Below are 20868 nucleotides of genomic sequence, written 5' to 3' on the forward strand. Positions count from 1 at the left end.
CATTTTTGTGTTAAAAAAAATATATATATATAATTATGCGTGTGTCTTTATATTATTGTGTGAATTTTATGAGTCTGTCTTGTTCGTTTTAAACTCTTTCTGATCAGAAACCTGTAGATTGTTCTTTGTGGTGTAAAGCTTTTCTTTTCCTTTACTCCATTAAGAATGGCAAATATTAGTGTTACAGAATCCTGATTTTTTTTTGAATACTGCATTCAACTTTGAGTCAAAAGGTGAAAGCGATCCTTTAAGTATTCTTTAGTGTATTACAGTGTTAGCGTCAGCCTGAAGCGATTAGTTAGAAACGTATAAGGCTATGTGCACACGTAGTTTTTTGGGTGTGCGGATTTTGGAGAGAAAACCGCAGGTAAATCCGCAGGACAAAAGTCCTGCGGTTTATCTGCGGTTTTGACTGCGGTTTTGCACCTCATAATGGATGAGGTGTAAAACTGCAGCGTTTCTGCACCAAACAGTTGACATGCTGCGGATTGTAAACCGCGGAAAAATCCGCAGCATGTGCACAGCGTTTTTTAATTTCCATAGGAAATAAAGGTACTGTACAACGCAGCAGGATCTGCTGCGGACCTGCAGCTGCAGAAACGCTGCGGAGCCGCAGCAGAATCCGCACCGTGTGCACATAGCCTAAATGTATCGAAGATTCAAGAGAACGTTGTCTGTATTTATTTTAATAATTTTATATGGTTTTGTTGGCACAGATTTACTATTGAGTATTATAGTTAGACAATGATAAAATTCAACACATGTATACCACAGTGCCTCGGAAAGCGCCAGGCATTCTCTTTGGCTGTCTCGTCTCTACACTTTCTAGTATTGCGCAAAAAGCCTAATAAATGAGGCCCGTGGCGGTACTATACACCAAAATGCTGCCTCAGCTTTTACGCAGAATTCTGGTGCACTTTGGCTCGGAAATCTGCCCTTCCTTGTGTTCGGTCACCTTGATACAGTCGCCTATTATCTGTTCGGTTACTGTTGAATGAGGCTGTCAGTCGACTAACCAAAGTTCACTTGCTATCTTGTTGCTCTCCATCAATGACCTCTAGAACATTATTGATAACATATATCTGCCTTCTTGCAGAACCGTCTGATGAAGTTTTCTGCTCCTTGCCTTCTCTTATTATGGTCTAAAATGGCATTGACAGTAGGCAGATGGTTCATTTTCTAACGTTCCACATTTTTCAGCACTTCCTTCAGAACATTCTGGCAGTTTTAACACTGGTTGAGATCCCACCATCCATCTGCTGTAGGATGACTTATTAAGGACCATGTGATGAGTGATAGGTTTCCATACAGATCAAGAGATGTCGTTTATGTACAAATGTGTAGAGAAAAAACAAGTATTTCTGTGCATTTCCTGTTGCCAATATATTCTATAGTCTGGAGCCCTGATCCCCAACATGTGGCACTCCAGCTCTATGTGTGATAATGCCATCAATCAAAGAACAAAATCTAGATATTCTTATACATCCTCAAACCTGCCCAGTTCCTCCATGTATGAAAATGATTTTGTTGCTTTGCCTCCTGCCTATTTCTTACCCCCACAGATCTCAGAAGTAGTTCATTAGCTTGTAGGTGATGTCTCTGGTTTCTAGTCTCATATTCTCTTTTTTTTTGTCTATTTCCACAGTAACAGCATTTTAGCAGCTTTGTTTCTGTTTAGACCCATAGCGTTGAGTTGGCTACTCACACTGAAAGGATAAATTTAATGTCTGATGCAATAGTGGAGTTGGATTTTTTTTCCTATTTCTCCAAAGTGTAATCATTCACCAAGTTGTCTCATCAGAAAAACCCTTGTCCATATGCCATTTTAGGACTTATGAATGGCACTTCAATACCCACCTTGGCTTACCATGTGCCAGGCTGGAGAGCCCCTTTGGCAACCCTTGCATTACATGGACAGTAGAGGTGATCAAAATCATTTGCTTGACCGGGGTCAAGTCACCATCGTAAGTTTGTGGCCTCTGGACCAGAATTCTCCAAACCTACTACAAGCCGGCATCTCCAGCTATTTTTCTAATTATTAGGTCTGATGTAACATCATCTTCTTGGCAAGTCTTTACGCCAGGTCTACCAATTCGGAGAGGTGATGGGGACACCGGCTCATAACAGGAGGATAGCCATGGACTACTGATGTGGCCGCTTGACCAGGATCCTGCCAATCAATTTGCTCAACTCTAATAGACAATCAAACCAATCATTGTAATGACTGCCTTGAAATACTCTATCCCTACCTAGGAGCCAGGACTTCTCTGGTGACAACAGCTGATTACTGGGGGTGAGGAAAGCTGGACCACTAGTAATTAGCGTTGGGAGATAACTTCTTTAAGAACTTTTTAGAAACCGTCTTGGTGGTCCACCTGGTCTTGATGATGCTAAACATTCAATTTTCTCAGTATCTTTTGGTATCTCATGGATGCTTAACTTTCATTGTAGAATTCCGTTTCATTTTATTCGTTTTTACTAGTCACATTCCAAAAAAGATAACCTGATCAAAAATGGGAGGTAACACAGATGCGAGAAGATCTACTTAGAAAGATGGATAATATACATAGAAATACATGGTGAATTCAGATGGGGTGCGCGTTCTGTACAGAATGTACATGTTCCATTGCTCATACCTCTTAAGACTATTAATGGTTTTTGAAGGTCACATCATGTTACCTAAATCCTGGCTTCTTAAACCAATGAACCAGAGGAAATCTATATATGAAGGTGCTTGACAAAGACCGTGCTGTGAGGTTGAAACGTTGCACCACTTGGTGCTGGATTAAAGTCCACATTTTTCCTGTAACTGGAGTGCTGCCTGATTTTTTTTTTTTTTTTTTTTTTTCCTATTTTTATATGAAGATGAGAATGGTATTTGTTGGAGATATACCCCACCCGCAGGGTGTGCTGTAGAGGGACTAAACCACCTTACAAAATTTTGTGCCTCTATCAAAAAAATATTAATTAACTTAATAATAGACGTTCTCACATTATCTGAAGATCGCTTAGCGTGCAGTCCTCCAAGGGATAGTAAATGTCCATGTTTGGCTTTCTACGGAACATCTGATGTAGTGCCAAGTGATGACCAGCACGACTAAGCAATCTCCCAATTAGCTTGCCTTGTGCCTGATTCGGGTTGAATACTTGAAGATTAATGAGACTTGTTGGCAGATGCCCGGCGCTGCTGATTAGAGAGCAATATCTGGCATCTGTACTTGGAATATTCTTAAGGAGGGATTAGTAAAATGGAATACTTCTGCATGGGACACCGGAGACAACCACCCCCTCCAAACACAAATGCCCCAGTGTGGCTGGATAATCCCCGTTATTAATTTGGACCAATTCTACAGGGGGGAATTTGCCCATTAATTATGTTTCTCTATGTGAAATCTAGAGAAGAAAAAGCAATCTTTTCCTTTGTGCGTTATGGCATCTGTCAGACGTAGATGGTGTGTAACGGTCTGTGCACACAATGGTTTTGTCTGGAAAGTGATTTTCAAGAGGAAGACACTTAAGGAAATGTCTCCATTTCTTACCCCTGAAATCTATGGGGTTTTGTTAGTTGTGTTTTTTTTTTTTTTTTTTTTTAGCATATTTTGGTTGTTTCCTGAGAGCTTTTTTGACAGTTTTGACTGTTGGTGGGATTGTTTTTTAGTAATTTTCCAGCGTTCTTCGCTGTTTTCTTTGCTGCAGATCTCGCACTGCACAAATGCTGAGCTCCATATAACCCCGTCCACAGCACTGATTGGCAATTCTGTACACTGCATATGCAAATCAGTGATGGGGCGGGGCTGGACTAGGAGGCACAAGACAACTAGTCCTCTAGTGATAATCTCCTGCTGATAAAACACTTATTTTATTGACACAGCAACACACAGTCCAGTGAGTGACCTATCTCTGGAATTCGACTCTCCGCCCCTACACTATGCTGCTCTCGGATTATGTAGCAAAAATCTGCTGACAGATTCCCTTTAACAATGAAGAAATTGCTAATGTTTTTTCAAGCAACAGAGTACAGCGTGTCTTCAGAGCTGAAAACACCTGGAGAATGGTCATCTCATTTCTTTTAACCACTTGGCACCTTTGGAAGCCGCAGGAAGACACTGAACACGTGACCAGCAAGAAGTTTTACATATGTTCATTTTTTTGAGCTTTTAGTTAATGCTTATGTCTTGTGCCCCAGCAATGGTTTCTCAGTTGGAAGCCGGGTATATGTATTAGATAAGCAGTTCCTTGTGTCTGGAGAGCTATTAGCTGACGGCTCCAGGGCTCGTGGCAACCTCAAGTAACCTTTAGCACACTTGGATCACTGAGACCTGATGCAGGATCCAGCTTTTGTAAGAGAACTTCTGTATTCCTCTGTGATTTGCATGAACTGAAGTACATTACTTTTTCCCTTTTTTATGTAAGGCTCCATCTTCCCATTGACTTTGTAGACATCTAATCTAGCATCTTACCTTGTTTGGCATTCTTTTTCAGGGTGACTAAAATGCTCTTAATACCGGAAAGCTATCAATAAGCTGCTGTTGATAGATCTTTTATTTCTCTTCTCTAGTTGGACTGTTTGTCTGCATGGTTTATTAAAAACATACCGTATATTTCTAGAATTGTTGAGATGACGTGTCCCTGAGTAATGTGAGTGCAGATCAGGGCGTCCAGCAGACGTATTGTTCGAAAATCTCCTGTCCTCTTTTGTTTTTTCTTTTTTGCTTTTGATGCCTTTTGCTGACTGACAGATTGTTGACAAGTGATATTACATTAGTGCTTTGCACAGGCTTTTCTTTTCTTTCTAGAAAGGTTTACTGGTGATCAGCCTCTGAGACTACTAGAAAGAACCTATAGAACCAGTGTTCCTCAATTTTGGTCCTCAAGAGCCACCAACAGGTCATGTTTTCAGGATTTCCTTAGTATTGGTCAGGTGATAATTCCATCACAAGCACAGGCAAAAATGCTAACACCTGGGCAACACTAAGGAAATACTGAAAATATGACCTGTCTGAGGCTCTTGAGGACCAAAAAGTTGGGGAACACTGCTGTAGAAAGACCATCAGTATTAAGTTTCCCTACAGTACCACAGCAGAAGAATGAGACCCATCAAAATCAGTAGGTTGTCAAAAAGAATCCTGGTAAAACCCTATCTGAAGGGGTCTTCACAATATTATAAATGGTTAAGATTGCCCATTACTTGTAAAAGACAAGCAACTATGCTAGCTACTTGTTAATAAAAATCCTCTGTTCTAAATAAAAAAGAGGGATTTTTAACTGTATTGTATTCTACCCATTGTCTAAGTTACTGGCAACACCTATCGGCTCTTTTCGATAGCGCTTGTAAGCACTTCTCTGAAGCTGGTCGGATCTTCATTGTCACGGTGCTCCTCTAATTCTGGTTGAAGCATTGGACAGCGCACATTTCAGGCCAGCAACAACCAATGCGCTGGACCAATCATTGGAGATTGAGGAGTTGAATAACCCTTTAAGTTGTTTAATGTTGGTTCACATAGTGATTTGGGATTTCGTTCAGGTTAATTAATGTCAATCCACTTTCCACGGGGAGCATCAGAAGCCGACGTCTTATGAAAAAAAGTTGCAGATGTAATATTGAGACACCCGCCGGGAGAACAGAGGTTTCGCCTTAGGTATAGTCATCCCACTTATGCAAGCCTACGTCAAATAGTGCCGCAGGGATGTAACCCACACGCAGGGCTTATGGAGTAGCAAGGAAGATAATTATATAGCAAGTTACTTGGCTTGAGCTAAAGTAGTGTTTAAAGATAAATAGGATTACACCAAATATTCCCTATTGTTCCTCAGTGAGGGATTACTCCCACTCGTGCATTACGTCATCTACTGATGTGGCTCCATTTTTCCTTTTTTTCCCAATTAGCAGTTTGTCATCTGTTTGGGGGGGGGGGCAGTCAAGGTGTCCAAAATCTTGCAGTTTTTCTTTTTAAATGTGATCTCCAAAGTCCTCTTCATAGAATTTCCATAATTATTTTCCATGTCCATAATAATACTTCTAGAATGCAGTAGTAAAGCGTGGACCATGCCTGAAAAGGTTAGGGACAAGGAATCTCTCCAGATGGTCGTGATGTTGGGCTAGTGTAAAGGAATAATGAGCAACAAGCCATGAAAATTGGGTGCCAGACTTTAAAAAAAAAAAAAGTTCCGGAAATGTGCCGAGGCCCTATCAGCAGAACACAGATGCCTAGACTTAGAGGAACCGATGGCCCAACGATGTCAAATTATGGTTTGCTACATCTGTGATAGTATTTTTAGAACTCCAAGTAGTGTTCCTCTATTATTCCTCCTGGACATTTACTGATGAAATGACACGTGACTCCTTGTCAGTTGGAAATGTCCCCACAGATTTGGCTGCTGGGACAAAATACCCTCTGTAAAATCCAAAGTCTCTAGTATGGTCCATCTACATTTCCAAGCTTTATGGGCTTTTTTGCAGCCTACATGTCATCCAGAACCAGTACTTTGAGTGCCATAACCCACTGATAGGGATGGAAAGCTGCAGGGTGTGCTGATTGTAAATCCGTTCATAGCATCTCTAATTTGCATTTCCAGAAAATAAGGTAAAGTCCAGTAAGCCGCCATGCTTTGCATTCATATAATTTGGATGTGAATCTTGCTACCTGTTGAAGAATGGGAATACTGTATATGTACTATGTGTAGTTCCTCTCCACGGCCGCTTCTTCCATGACATATTCTGCAGTATCTCTCGTGAGGAGGCAAAGAGCCGGCCCCTGAGATCGCCACCTAAAAAGATCAACCTCGATAATGTTGCGTGGAGCAGGTCAGGGTGTGTGGACCGGGCTCAAGAGCTGAGCCTGCTCCATCCGATGCTATATTACAAAGCCTGCATCTGCCAGTAACCACAGCGGCCAATGTCAGTCTCATTTTCTGTCTAAGAAATAAAAAAATAGGCCCAAAAACTCCCTAGTCTATTTTTCCACCCCCCTCTGGCAGCTAAAATTGAAACCCCAGTAGATATGCCTGCAGATAGGTAGAAAACAGGGCTGTGGAGTCGGTAAGCCAAACCACCGACTCTGACTCCTCAATTTCCCTGACCATGACTCCAAGCGTTACCTCACTACTGAGCATGTACATAATGTGCAGCACAGATTCATCTCAACCAAAAGCTGAGATGCTTAGGTCAGGAACAGAACAGACATTTATAGGTCATTTCATAACTTTCCCAAATTATTTTGCAAACATTTACCTCACAGACTGCATTGTACGACTGTACTGAATTTATTATATATTGTCCATTTTATACCGACTCCACCAATATTGACGCAGACTCCACGGTCCTGAGAATACAATTATTTTATGTCGTCTTGTGCAGGTAGGTGAAATAGCACTTGTTGCTCTTAAGTCAGTCTTCCCAAGTTTTATCAGCTTTTGATTTGCTGCTGCACATTTTCTGGTCCTTTTTTAGGCTACATTGTTGGTCGGAGAGCAGGGGATCACTATGCCAAAAATGGACTGAGTATTTGGTGTCATGGAGAGTGATGTATGTGTATCTAACAGGTCTCCTCAATGTACAGGTGCGTCTCACAAAATATTAGAATATCATCAAAAAGTTGTATTTATTTCAGTTCTTCAATGCAATAAGTGAGTCTCATATATTATATAGTCACTACAAGCAGAGTGATCTATTTCATGTGTATACCATCAACAAACAACCAAATTTCTATTAGTAAAGATTTTCAACTTCAACCTTTTTGATGATTAAGATTTAATGTGCGGTTTAATGTTTTACTTGGTGATTGAGCATTGGTTACATGGCTTCTTTTTGCTTTAAAGACTTAGGGTCCCTAAGTACACGCCAGTCTTAATGAAGGGGTGTTTTAGAGTAGAATGCACCAAATACATTAATAGTCACATGCTATTGAATTAATTCGGTATACACCTCGACAGAAATGTTGCCCCAGTTGGGGACTGAAATATCATTTTTGGCGTGAGTTACTGGGTCGCCCTCCCAGGGCTGTGGGGTACTCGGTACCGGGCCGGTGTCAGGGGGATGTGTCACAGCAGCGGTGACCTGGTCCATGGCCCTGGGCGCCCAAGCAATGGGGAGATGTAGTTAATGGTAGAATAGTTCGTGACGCCACCCGTGGTGTTTGGCAAATATGGTGTTAGGCCAACGCTGCATACAGATCTGCTGGGACTGATGGTATGTGCAGCTTAGATGGTAAAGCTCCCCACAGGTGGAGCTGTAGTCCCAGGGCAGTGTAGATGTAGCTGGTACGGGGATGTAGCAGTGCCAAAAGCGTAGGGAACAGACAAGATACAGCGGTTGTAGTTTCTGTACCTTTACTGAGTATATGCAGCCCAGAGTCCTGATTACAGATGGTATTGGAGCAGGTTAGCCTGGAAGCAGATCAGGATTCTCTCTCAGCAGAAGGGCTGTGCAGTCTCCTTCCTAGCTCTTTGTAGTGTGAAGCACTCCAGTACTGGTAGTTGCTCTGGAATGCCTCTCTTCAGATGTTCCTAGAACTTTACTTGTATGACAGACAGCTGTAGCCTCTCTCGGGGACTCCTCTCCTGAGTTCTGGCTCTCTATTCAATTGCTGTTGTGTCCCAAGTCTTTGGTGAGAGCAGGGCATTTACAGCCTCCTACTCGTCTGGTATCTGTGGCAGGACCGTTAGTATCCGTACCACCGTGGAGACCAGGCTCCAGTCTTTGCGCTCTAGCGGTGAGGGAGCTCTCCTCCCGGAGCTCAACCTCCACCCCGCTCCACACGTCTGCCCACGTGGACCTCCTCACACTATCTGACTACTCCTTTCTCCTGACCCTCAGAGAGTACTCTGCTCCTCAACCTTGGTTCAGAGTTCCCCCTGGTGGCTGCAGAGTGGAACTGTGTTGCATGCAATAGGTTAACTGCTGGAGAGACCCATCACTGCTTCCAAGCCTGGCATTACCCTCCCCTGGAGGAAGGCAAAGCCAGTGTGGCGACCATACTCCTGGGGGCGCCACATTACCACACTAAAGTTTTCGTGAATTGGGTGGGCGCTGATACGTCCCACGCTCTGCCACTTTGACGAAGTTGGTCTGGACTGGCGTGAAAATTTCAAGTCGCTAAATGTTTCCACAGCTTTTCAAAAGCGTTTTACGCCAGTTTGTAGGCATAAACACTCGGCTGTATCAGCCCCTATCATTTCTGTATAGGGACTAGTTTTAGAATCATCATAGAATCGCAGAGTTGGAAGGGACCTCCTGGGCCATCTGGTCCAACCCCCTGCTCAAAGCAGGATTCACTAAATCATCCCAGTCAGATGTCTGTCCAGCCTCTGTTTGAACACTTCCATTGAAGGAGAACTCACCACTTCTCGTGGCAGCTTGTTCCATTCATTGATCACTCTAACTGTCAAAAAGTTTTTTCTAATATCTAATCTGTGTCTCCTCCCATTTTTTCTACATATGTATTGCTATTATTAAAAGCCTTTTCCTGTGCACCACACAAGCACTAATTGGATAAAAGAAAAGCTATTAAGGTAATAAGGAATGTTCTTCGCATAGTTGTTTTTGGCAAAATGGCGCCAATTGATTCAATGAAGGTAAAAGATTGCATCTTTAAAAGGTGCTCAGTACGTCTTATATCTGTAAGTACATCTGTAGGATAACAATAGGTAATTGAAAATTTTTGGGCTTGTGTACTCCTGCCTTTATATCATCGCCCACACTGTGTGGAATGGAAGAAACCCTTATACAACAGGAGACAACGTCTTCAGGACTATTAATTGTCTAGACCAGTTTTTTCGGTACATCCCTCCAGTCTTTGGATCACTGAGTGATCTGTCTGCACCTGCCTTCCTGTGCAGCATTAATTCACTTGGTAATGTAGACCTCAGGCTGTGCCTTTAGGATGACTTATGCAAATATTTCTTATCCAAAAGACACAGCTAAATATACATAAGAGAGGGCTTCTACTTAATATGATCACCAAGCAAAATTTGTATTATTTGCTATTAGACTGCGTAATTTTTGTGCACCTAACTGCTAAAAACATAATGGTCCAAAAATTTTGACCAGTAGTCACCACCCTCCAACTTTTGGCTGGGTTCACACGTAGCGGAACTCTCGCGGAAATTACCGCGAGAGTTCCGGAATTCCATTCCGCGGGAAAATCGCATTTTAAATTCCCGCGATTTTCCCGCGATAAAACTAGCATTTTGCAAGCGTAATTAGCTTGCAAAATGCTAGCGTTTTCCAAGCAATCTGTAACATCGCTTGGAGAACTGATTGACAGGTTGGTCACACTCATCAAACATAGTGTTTGACAAGTGTGACCAACCTTTTACTACTGAGGCCGCCTATGCGGCCTCAGTAGTAAAAGATAAAATGTAAAAAAAAAAAATGGTGTTATTCTTACCTTCCGACGTCCCGCGCAGCCTTCCCGCCTCTCCACGCTCCCGTTCCCAGTTATCCTTTGCGAAAATGCCCGCGATGACGTCTCGCGGTAATTCACGATGACGTGGCGCGAATGACCGCGAGAACGGACGTCATCGCGGGCATTTTCGCAAAGGCTTACTGGGAACGGGAGCGTGGAGAGGCGGGAAGGCTGCGCGGGACGTCGGAAGGTGAGAATAACAATATTTCTTATTTTAAATTCTATTTTTTACAGGGATATGGTACCCAAAGCCCGGAGGACAGTCTCCTCTCCTCCGGACCGTGGGTACCATCCACAAATGTTCTGCTTACTTTTCTCATGGTGTGCACAGCCACATGCGAAAAGTAAGCGGAACAATGCATTCCTATGGGTGCAGGATCGCCGCGATTCCGCCGCGGTAAAAACCGCAGCATTAGCATAGCATTGCGGAATCCCATAGGAATGCATGGGATGCTTTTTTTTTCGCGGTTAAAACCGCCGCGGAAACGCAAAAAAAAACACCACGTGTGAACTCAACCATGTTAGCCATTGCATCCCCCTGACTGATTATCCTTTTCAGTAGTAGGGGCTGCCAGGTTCAATGATGCTGTGTTTAATTGAAGCACTAGAAAGAAACATGTCTTAAAGGTTACATTGCTGTGATTTTCTGCACCAATTGGGTTACTTGTGTTTTTCATTGCATTTTTTAGTGCTTTTTATTTAAAAAAAAAATTCCGTTATTGTGTTTTTTTGTTTTTTTTCTTTTTCTGCTGTGGTATTTCTCTTTTTGGTATTTTTTTTAACCACTTTTGGAAATTTCCTGGTTTTTGGCTTTGACAAAATTTTATTGATACAGTCATGTGTGGATTACCGTAGGTACTCGCGTATAAGTCGACCCGAGTATAAGCCGAGGCACTCAATTTTGCCACGAAAAACTGGGTAAGCTTATTGACTCAAGTATAAGCCGGGTATGCATTGTCACCTCATCCCTATCCTGGTATGCATTGTCCCCTCATCCCTATCCTTGTATACATTGTTCCTATAAAACAAACAAAAAAAAAAAACATCCTTACCTTGCCTGCGCACCCTCGCTGCATCTTGTTCCGGCGCGAGCTGCTCATCCACCCGAGCGATCACGTGGCCCCGCTCATTAAGGTAATGAATATTCACTCCACGCCTATGGGGAGTAGAGAGGCGTGCACATTCATTACCTTAATGAGCGGGGCCACGTGTTCACTCTGCAGGAAGAGCTGCTCGCGCCGGAGCGAGATGCAGCGAGGGCGCGTAGGCAAGGTAAGTAGGATGTGTGCTGGAAGCCGGCGGCTGCAGCCGTAAAAGTGCATGCTAAAAGAGAAATGAACATTAATTTCTCTTTAGCAGCGGGCACAGGCTTTAGCCGCAGCTACCGGCTCCTGTCTGTGACCTGCTGCTCCCCCTCCACCACTGTCTTTCTGGGACAATTGACTTGTGTATAAGCCGGGGGGAGTGTTTTCAGCACAAAAAAAGTGCTGAAAAACTCTGCTTAGGCTACTTTCACACTTGCGTTTTTTTGTGGTGCGTGCGCAGTGCAAACGCGCATAAAAAAAACTCATCATGCGTTTGTTATGCGTTTTCTTGTTTTTTGCGCATGGTTTTTTTTTTTTTAAAAAAAAGCATGCTTTTTTTGCGCTGACATGCGCATGACCATGCGCACGTCAGTGCTCCCATAGACTATAATGCGTTTTTGGGTGAATTTTGTGCGCATTGCGTATGCATGCGTTTTTTTTTTAAACCGGTCGGACGCACAAAAAATGCAACAGCATGCGTTTTGTGTGCCCAGGCGCACACTACGAAAAAAATGCATGCGCATACAAACGCATGACTATGCGCACCCATGTTAAGTGTAGGGGGAAAAAACGCATGCGCATTTATGCGCAAAAAAACACAAGTGTGAAACCAGCCTTATAAACGAGTATATACGGTACTTGTTTTTTTCCGAAACAGGAATGCACTAAGAATGCACATGCAATTTTTATCTGTTGATTTTTCTTATCTTATTTAAGTCTATGGAGAAAATCCGCAAATAAAGCACGTTTATTGCTAGACAAATTGACATGTTGCGGACTTGAAAAAAAAAACGCACCTCAGGTCCGTTACCGCAGCATTAAAAAGCAGGAGAAACGAGAACTTTATATATCACATTCTCTTTGCTGTAACTACTGAAAAAGGTGCTAAAGGATATGGACCCCCTTCAAAGATCTTTTATACTTTTGCAATTGAATTGAAAACGTTAAATTGTTTAGCTTCACAGTATATAGCTCACTGCAGAATTAGAGGTTTCCCATTTTATAAGTTTTAACGCTTATTGGCCTGTTCTTGTTTAAAAATAAGCGTTTATTTATTGATGCCCAATCTCCGATGCTACTTCTGCTGATTGGCTGCAGTGGTCACGTATGCAATATACAATCACTGGGCCTATTAGTTCATGCCATCCACATCGGCAGAGCAGCTGATCAGTCATTGGCTGCTGAAGTCACATGACTGGGAGGAGTGGGTGGTGCGTTGACCAAAATAACGCAATCTTCACGGGTTTGAATTTAATTTTTTCCTCTTATATTTTCCATACAAGTTTATCAGTTGCATATTTTGATTGATAGATCAGACTTTCATAGATACGCTGCTACGAAATCTCTCTCTCACTAACTACTGCATACTACAGTGCCGCAATCTTCCATCTGTGTTAGGGCTCTATTCACACTTCCGTATTTGGTCAATATTTTGCATCAGTGTTTGTATACTAAAGCCACGTGTGGAACTTTTAGAGGAAAACTATAATTGAAAGATTGACATCTGTTCTGTGTTTTGGAGACGCTTCTGGTTTTGAAACCCAAATATTGATGAGATCAAAAATATTGATGAGTGCATAAAGCCTTACAAAGTATGGTACAAATAACAATATGTTTATATTGATTGTCAGTTAATTTTAAGGGGTTAACTAGAGTTGAGCAAGTTTGATCGGGTCCCTGCTTATTCGGCACGCCATAGCGGTTACTGAATAAGCTACAGCGAGAAGCCGGATACATGGAGCACTGCGGCTGATCAGCTGTTCCCAACACACAGGCTCTCCATGCATGCGCAGTGACTGTCACACAGCCGCGATACATGTAGCTGTGGAGCTGATCAGCCGGAGCGCTCCATGTATCCGGCTTCTCGCTGTAGCTTTTTCAGTAAGCGCTATAGCGTGCCGAATAAGGAGGGACCCGAACAAATTCGCTTAACTCTAGGGTTAACAGCAGTGTTATGAGCTGCTAGAGGCAGATGCTGGCTGTGTAACATATCCGGCATCTGCGTTACATAGAGCGGGCTCAGCTTCTGAGAGCCCGTTCCAGCTCCATGACCTAATGGTACGTCGTTAAGCATGAAGGAGGCTGCTCCTATGCAAATGGTTAATTGGGCCAATTTGCAGTTTACAACCTTCTGGTAAGCTTGGTGACAACACCTGTGAGTGATATAATGGACAGCTATATTAATCATTAGGTCCGACATCAGAGAGTCACATACGTGTCCTGTCCAGCTTTTCACACTAATAACACATACCCATTGTAGTCTAAGGGGCCATTGACACAATGTTTTTTGCAGACAGTGTGTCCAAAAACGCGGCACTTCTGGACGGTAAGGGCTCAAGTAGGTTCCTAACCCGTAATGATGTAGATATGAAAACTTGGCACTCTCCACCCTCCATTCCTCACTGCGATGGACACCACAGACACAACACAGCGCTACCTGCAACCAAGCGGTTTTCTCCTGGGCAGTCTGTGAGCTGCTGAAGGTCCGATTATTGGACTGAAACGATTTCTCATTCTGGATAGCATTTATCAGAATAAAATTACTTTTCTTTTCAGTACAATTTAGTGTTAGGTTTTCATATGTAAAAAAAAACATGGAGACATGTCCGTGACGGATCAGATTTACCAAGACAAGTCTATGGTTCATGAAAATGACGGGCAGCACACAGATGGCATCCATGTGCTGTCCGTAATTAACATTGCATTTTGTCATTTAGTTCTTTAAATCACTGATGGTAAAAACTGACATTGACCAAACACTGCTGTCACTCAGACCCAGAACACTGATGGTAAAATCTGGCACTGACCAAACACTGCTGTCACTCAGATCCAGAACGCTGATGGTAAAAACTGACACTGACCGAATACTGCTGTCACTCAGATCCAGAACACTGATGGTAAAAACTGACACTGACCAAACACTGCTGACACTCCGATCCAGAACACTGATGGTAAAAACTGACACTGACCAAACACTGCTGTCACTCAGATCCAGAACACTGATGGTAAAATCTGGCACTGACCAAACACTGCTGTCACTCTGATCCAGAACACTGATGGTAAAATCTGGCACTGACCAAACACTGCTGTCACTCTGATCCAGAACACTGATGGTAAAATCTGGCACTGACCAAACACTGGTGACACTCCGATCCAGAACACTGATGGTAAAATCTGGCACTGACCAAACACTGCTGTCACTCAGATCCAGAACACTGATGGTAAAAACTGAGACTGACCAAACACTGCTGACACTCCGATCCAGAACACTGATGGTAAAAACTGACACTGACCAAACACTGCTGTCACTCAGATCCAGAACACTGATGGTAAAATCTGGCACTGACCAAACACTGCTGTCACTCAGATCCAGAACACTGAAGGTAAAAACTGACACTGACCAAACACTGCTGACACTCCGATCCAGAACACTGATGGTAAAAACTGACACTGACCAAACACTGCTGTCACTCAGATCCAGAACACTGATGGTAAAATCTGGCACTGACCAAACACTGCTGTCACTCTGATCCAGAACACTGATGGTAAAATCTGGCACTGACCAAACACTGCTGTCACTCTGATCCAGAACACTGATGGTAAAATCTGGCACTGACCAAACACTGCTGTCACTCAGACCCAGAACACTGATGGTAAAATCTGGCACTGACCAAACACTGCTGACTCTCAGACCTCTTTTTGCTTACGGACTGAACGAGGCTTTACACAACGCTCATTTCACACTGAATCTAATTTCAGCAGCTTTATTTTTTCCCAGGGTGTTTTTTTGCTTTTCTGTCAGTGCTCCTGATGTATCTATAAGGATGGATGATGTTTCTTCCCAGTGCCTCCTAAATTTATTTTCAGTGCCTCTGGAATTCGTAGGTTTCCAGCAGACACCAGTGGCGCACATAGTCTCCGAGGGTCTGCGCGCCTGTTTACTTGCTGCCGTCTCGGATAATGGATTCTGGAAAATAACACCTTGGATAATGGATTGTGCTGCCTATATTTAGAAGAGGACATTATGCCTAGCACTAAATGTTATGGTGTGCTTCAGTACTGAAAGGACCAAAATTACAGTCATTGCCTGTGTAGCGATATGTTGTCATAGCAACAAGTTAAAAATGGATTTCATTTTTTTTTTTATTTTTTTTTTAGCATCATAATTCCCATGATAGCAATGTGTCAGACTTCCTTTATATTTCTAAAAAATGAGATGTGTAAATGTCATCTGTATGGTTTCTGTGACCATCACTGGATAAACAGCAGATATTCTGGAATATACATGGAATGTGGGGGACCACCAGAAGCAAGCCTAAAATAAAGCATTAACTCAAAATTGACAAAAATCACTTTCTTTTATGTCGAATTTTGCACAAAACTAGAAGCGATATAACAGCTTCATGTGGCGCTGAGATTGATGCCTTCACTCTCTGTCGTATAAGAGTGATATAATTGATTTGAAGAGAAAACTCGGCACCTCCTGATTCCTGTAGCCTTGATTGTAATGACTTCCTCCTCTCTCCCTAGGTTTATGAACCACAGAGCCCCGGCAAACAGCCGCTATAAGCCGACCTGCTACGAACATGCTGCCAACTGCTACACACATGCAGTAAGTGGACATTGTCATTAAATCTATGAGAATTTTAGAGTAAATGTAGAGTTGGACTATGTACATCACTATCATTTCCTATTCTGTCCCATGATAGATCGTAGAAAAGTATATTTCCACCTAAAAATATTAAGAAATTGCTTTGATGTATCTTCTGGACCTGCACTCCTGATTCCTCAGCTCCTCAACTTGCTGGATCTTCAAGCAAGATAAACGTTCTACTGCCTCCATCCATTATCCATATGACCGTCATAGTTGTTGTCACCTAGTTTAAGGCCCTTGATAGAAAGAACCTAGTGTCAGGGCTGCCACCAGTAATTTCAGGTCCCCCTATTGGCAAAGTTATCAGGCCCCCTTTAGACTCTGCCTCCACCCCGCGAACCTTCCACATTCCCACCGCCCACTCTTGGGGGAAAAAACTCCCCTTCTGCACCACATCCTCACCAATCACACATTAACAGTTCTATCGCACACCATGTCACACACATAGCCATCAGCTTTATTTTTGACCAAAAGATTTTTTAAGCGACATGGTAGACCCTTCGGGCAGCGCCCTACTCTACTCTACCGTATTAAATATTTGTTAACGAGCCCAATACGTTTTTTTGTTTTGGTATATTTTTCATTATGGGAATGTGTCACATACATTTTTTTAACCCCTTCATTCCTGCCAATACGTATATATACTGACCTGAGATATAAGGGAATATCATTCCCATACAGGTGGCAATCCAGCAGCTGACGGCTGTCCACTATATCTGACAACTTGCTGTATCACAATCTAATTGACACACCGAGATCATGATTGTGTGGTCTTGATGTTTACCATAGCAGTTCATAGCCAAATAGCGGCCTTAGAGTCTGCCGGCTATAGCGGTCAGTTCAGAAGTTAGCGACATTTAGGTGGTAAACAAACACTTTTTCATTCCGGCTATACCACTTTGCATTAATTCCTGAAAATCACCTGAAGGGTTAATAAACTACCTGACAGCAGTTTTCAATATGTCAGGGGGTGCAGTTTGTAAAATGGTATCACATTTGGGGTCTTCCAATATATAGCACCCCTAAAGTCACTTCAAACCTGGATAGGTCCCTCAAAAAAAAATAAATTTTGTAAATTTCCTTGAAAAAATGAAAAATTACTGCTACATTTTTAAACCTCCTAAAAGGCTAACAAAATTGGCATTTTAAAAATGGTGCTGATGTAAAGCAGACATGTGGGAAATGTTATTTATAAATGTTTTTCTGTGGTATGACTATCTGGATTAAAGGGATAATCATTCAAAGTTTGAAAATTGCAATTTTTTTTTTACATTTTTGTCAAGTTTCTGATTTTTTTTTTTTTTTTTTATAAATACAAAATATATCAACCTAAATGTACCACTATCATAAATTATAATGTGCCACGAAAAAACATTCTCAAAATCAATGGGATTTGTTGAAGCGTTCCAGAGTTGTCACCACATAAAGTGATATTGGTCAAAATTTAAAAAATTGGCCCGGTCACGAAGGGGTTAAATGACCAAAAATACCCTATACAAGGGACAAGTATCACCAGACCATGTCCAGACCACATATTACCACCACATAGTGACTGAATACTACAATACTGATTATTAATAATTAAAACACAATACTAATATTACCATATTTCAAATAATGCACATGAGCTTTGTATATAGAATACAATATATGGTGACGCGCAGGAGTTCTGTATATAGTGTCAGTGAACAGGTAATACAGTGATCACCAGTGACATTATACACAGGAGCTCTGTATATAGTGTCAGTGAACAGGTAATACAGTGATCACCAGTGACATTATACACAGGAGCTCTGTATATAGTGTCAGTGAGCAGGTAATACAGTGATCACCAGTGACATTATACACAGGAGCTCTGTATGTAGTGTCAGTGTACAGGTAATACAGGTATCACCAGTGACATTATACACAGGAGCGCTGTACATAGTATACAGTGTTAGTGTACAGGTAATACAGTGATCACCAGTGACATTATACACAGGAGCTCTGTATGTAGTGTCAGTGTACAGGTAATACAGGGATCACCAGTGACATTATGCACAGGAGCTCTGTGTATAGTGTTGGTGTACAGGTAGTAAAAGGATCACCAGTGACATACACAGGAGCTCTGTATAGACTATATAGTGTAAGTATACCTGTAACATTGACTTACCAGTGACATCTCTAGTTAAAGATATTCATCCTAGCTTTGCTTCTGAGTCATCCAGTGCAGACCGCCATCATTTCTTTCAGTCAGGACTCTTCGGCAGAAAATAAGTTATCTAGAGCACATTCCCCAATTTTTCCTCAACTTGTACACCACGCCAGATGAAGGAAAAAAGGGACCGTGTCGCCCTGGAAAAGTAACAGGACTTCCATTCCCCCTCACTGAAAACTGTTTTGTCAAAAATAAAATACACCACAGCAATAATATCCCTTAATTAGCCCCTACAGTAATAATGTCCTACATCCTGGCACCTTCCTGTAATAATGTCCCCCATCCTGGCCACCATGTGTCTCATTCCTGCCCCCCCCCCCCCCCCCACCATATGTCTCATTCCTGCCCCCCACCATATGTCTCATTCCCGCCCTTCCGTATTGCAGATTTCACTACAAAAAGTTTCTCCTTGCCTGTCCGCTGTTCAACTGTGTCCTCTTCCTCAACCTTTTGAGGCGCTTGTTGCCGGCGCATGACAGTGCGCTCCAATGTCAGCTGCTGCCTCTGCCTGGCGGCTCCTATTGCAGTGCAGGAAGCGGGTCTTGCATGGCAATAGGTTTCAACTAAACGTGCATCCTCGGTTACTGAACAGCCGAATCGTGCCCCTTGGGCCCGGTGGAGAGGGGGGCCCGGACCGAGCACCCCTCCTCTCCGGACCCCATACGCCAGTAAGGAGATGGCCCTGCCTATTGTAGCACAACTTTTGGTTGCTCTATTTCACCATATTTGATCATCTCTTCTACCAGAGTTCACACTGAACTTCCTTGAGGTGATATAGACAGTTAGGGCTTACTCACACGTCAGTATTTTGCATCAGTGTTTGTTCCACTCCTGGTTTTGAAATTCAATCGGAGTAAATCTGTAAATGAAAGCTTGACACCTGTTCTGTGTTTTGGAGTCACTCCTGGTTTTGGCATACAAATACTCATCAGAAATACTGATGTGTGAATAAGGCCTTAAGCCACTGTCTTGAGGTTTATGATTCTTTTTGGGAGGCTTTTCTCACGCACCATTCCTGTTTGTCGACGTTGGAGAGTCCTGTAGCGACTGTGGATGCTAGAAAATATTCCACAAGCAAGTATTATTTTATTGAGTAGCGTTTTACTGCTTTCTTCAGGAGGTACATGACCTGTAATGTGGTTGTTCACAAAAATAAAATAAGTATTTTCAGTCACCTTGTAAAAGTGAAGAGTACTAAATGGTTTTCTGCACTTTATTGCTGCAGATATGGCATGGGGCCAGCCAGGACCTGCAAGGAAATAATAAACTTGCTTGTTTAGATCTTAGCTCTTGTGTGTCCTCTTCACCAGAAGGTTTCCCAAGCATTTCTGTGTGAAGGGCGATGGCATGGTTCAGTGGATGGCTGACTTTTCAACTTAAAGACAACATACACTTTGAGCTAGATCTCACTCCGTGTATCTTATGCATTCAGAGAATGCAAAATAATCCTTCTATACAGTGTCAACATATTCTTACTGTGTAACGCTGACATATTGTACTGTACAGAGATTGTCATCATGGACATCAGTCCAAGTGACTATTGGGACCAATCGGGGTTTCCTAGCTGAAATACACATACACTAGGACCAATGTCATGAGAACTCTGCATTTATGTTGTCTTAAGCCAGACCCCTCTGAAAGTGGCTTACCTCCCCTCTGGACAAAATTGTATTCTAATGTCTGGATCCTTCACTGCCTTGGTATCATCAGTAAGGGAAAAGTCCTGAGACACCCATACACATTAGATGGTTGGCCAAAATATGTAGGTTCAGCTTTTATCTAACATGTAGGGGAGCCTTAAACAAGATGTGTCACAATGTCAAAAGTGGCCACTTTTTGCTCTTATTTTATTCCTGCTGCTTCCAATCTGTCATACCATTCCAGATATGGGTGTTTTTAATTAACTGCTATTCTGTTGTGGGTGTGGCTCACAGGATCCTCTTGGGTGTGCCTCTAGGCTGCTCTGCATAATTACCCTGTGAGCATCGCCCCCTTGGTAAAAAGTAACACTAAATAAAAAGAGCCATATCTCTGAAACCATATGGCAGATCACAAACGAAAAAAGAAATGGAATATTCTTGGAGCAGGAAGAATAAAATAAGTGACCTGTCTTTAAGTACTGCTTCAAATGATGTGTGACTTCATCTGAACTGGTTCATGACAATCGCTATACATAGGTAAGGCCGGTTTCACATTAGCGCTTTTTCAGCGCGCGCACGGCCGGGGGTAGCTCCGCCCCCGAGCCGGCTCTCTGCCCGGCGTGCCCGCCCCTTGCTTGTAGCGCCGCCTACTAGCGGACAGCGGCGC

General features: G+C 42.6%; 1 protein-coding gene across 2 annotated transcripts in view; it reads left to right on the forward strand.

The window, feature by feature from the left end:
* MMD (monocyte to macrophage differentiation associated) overlaps positions 1 to 20868 on the forward strand; it is a 56191-nt gene that overhangs the window by 9096 nt on the left and 26227 nt on the right. For both annotated transcript variants that reach the window (XM_073588113.1, XM_073588112.1), the window contains exon 2: positions 16241 to 16322. In XM_073588113.1, coding sequence (XP_073444214.1) covers positions 16241 to 16322 — 82 coding nt within the window. The remainder of the gene's footprint in view (positions 1 to 16240; positions 16323 to 20868) is intronic.

Source organism: Dendrobates tinctorius, unplaced genomic scaffold (assembly GCF_039654945.1).
Source record: "Dendrobates tinctorius isolate UK_male_01 unplaced genomic scaffold, ASM3965494v1 ptg000103l, whole genome shotgun sequence".
NCBI lineage: Eukaryota > Metazoa > Chordata > Amphibia > Anura > Dendrobatidae > Dendrobates > Dendrobates tinctorius.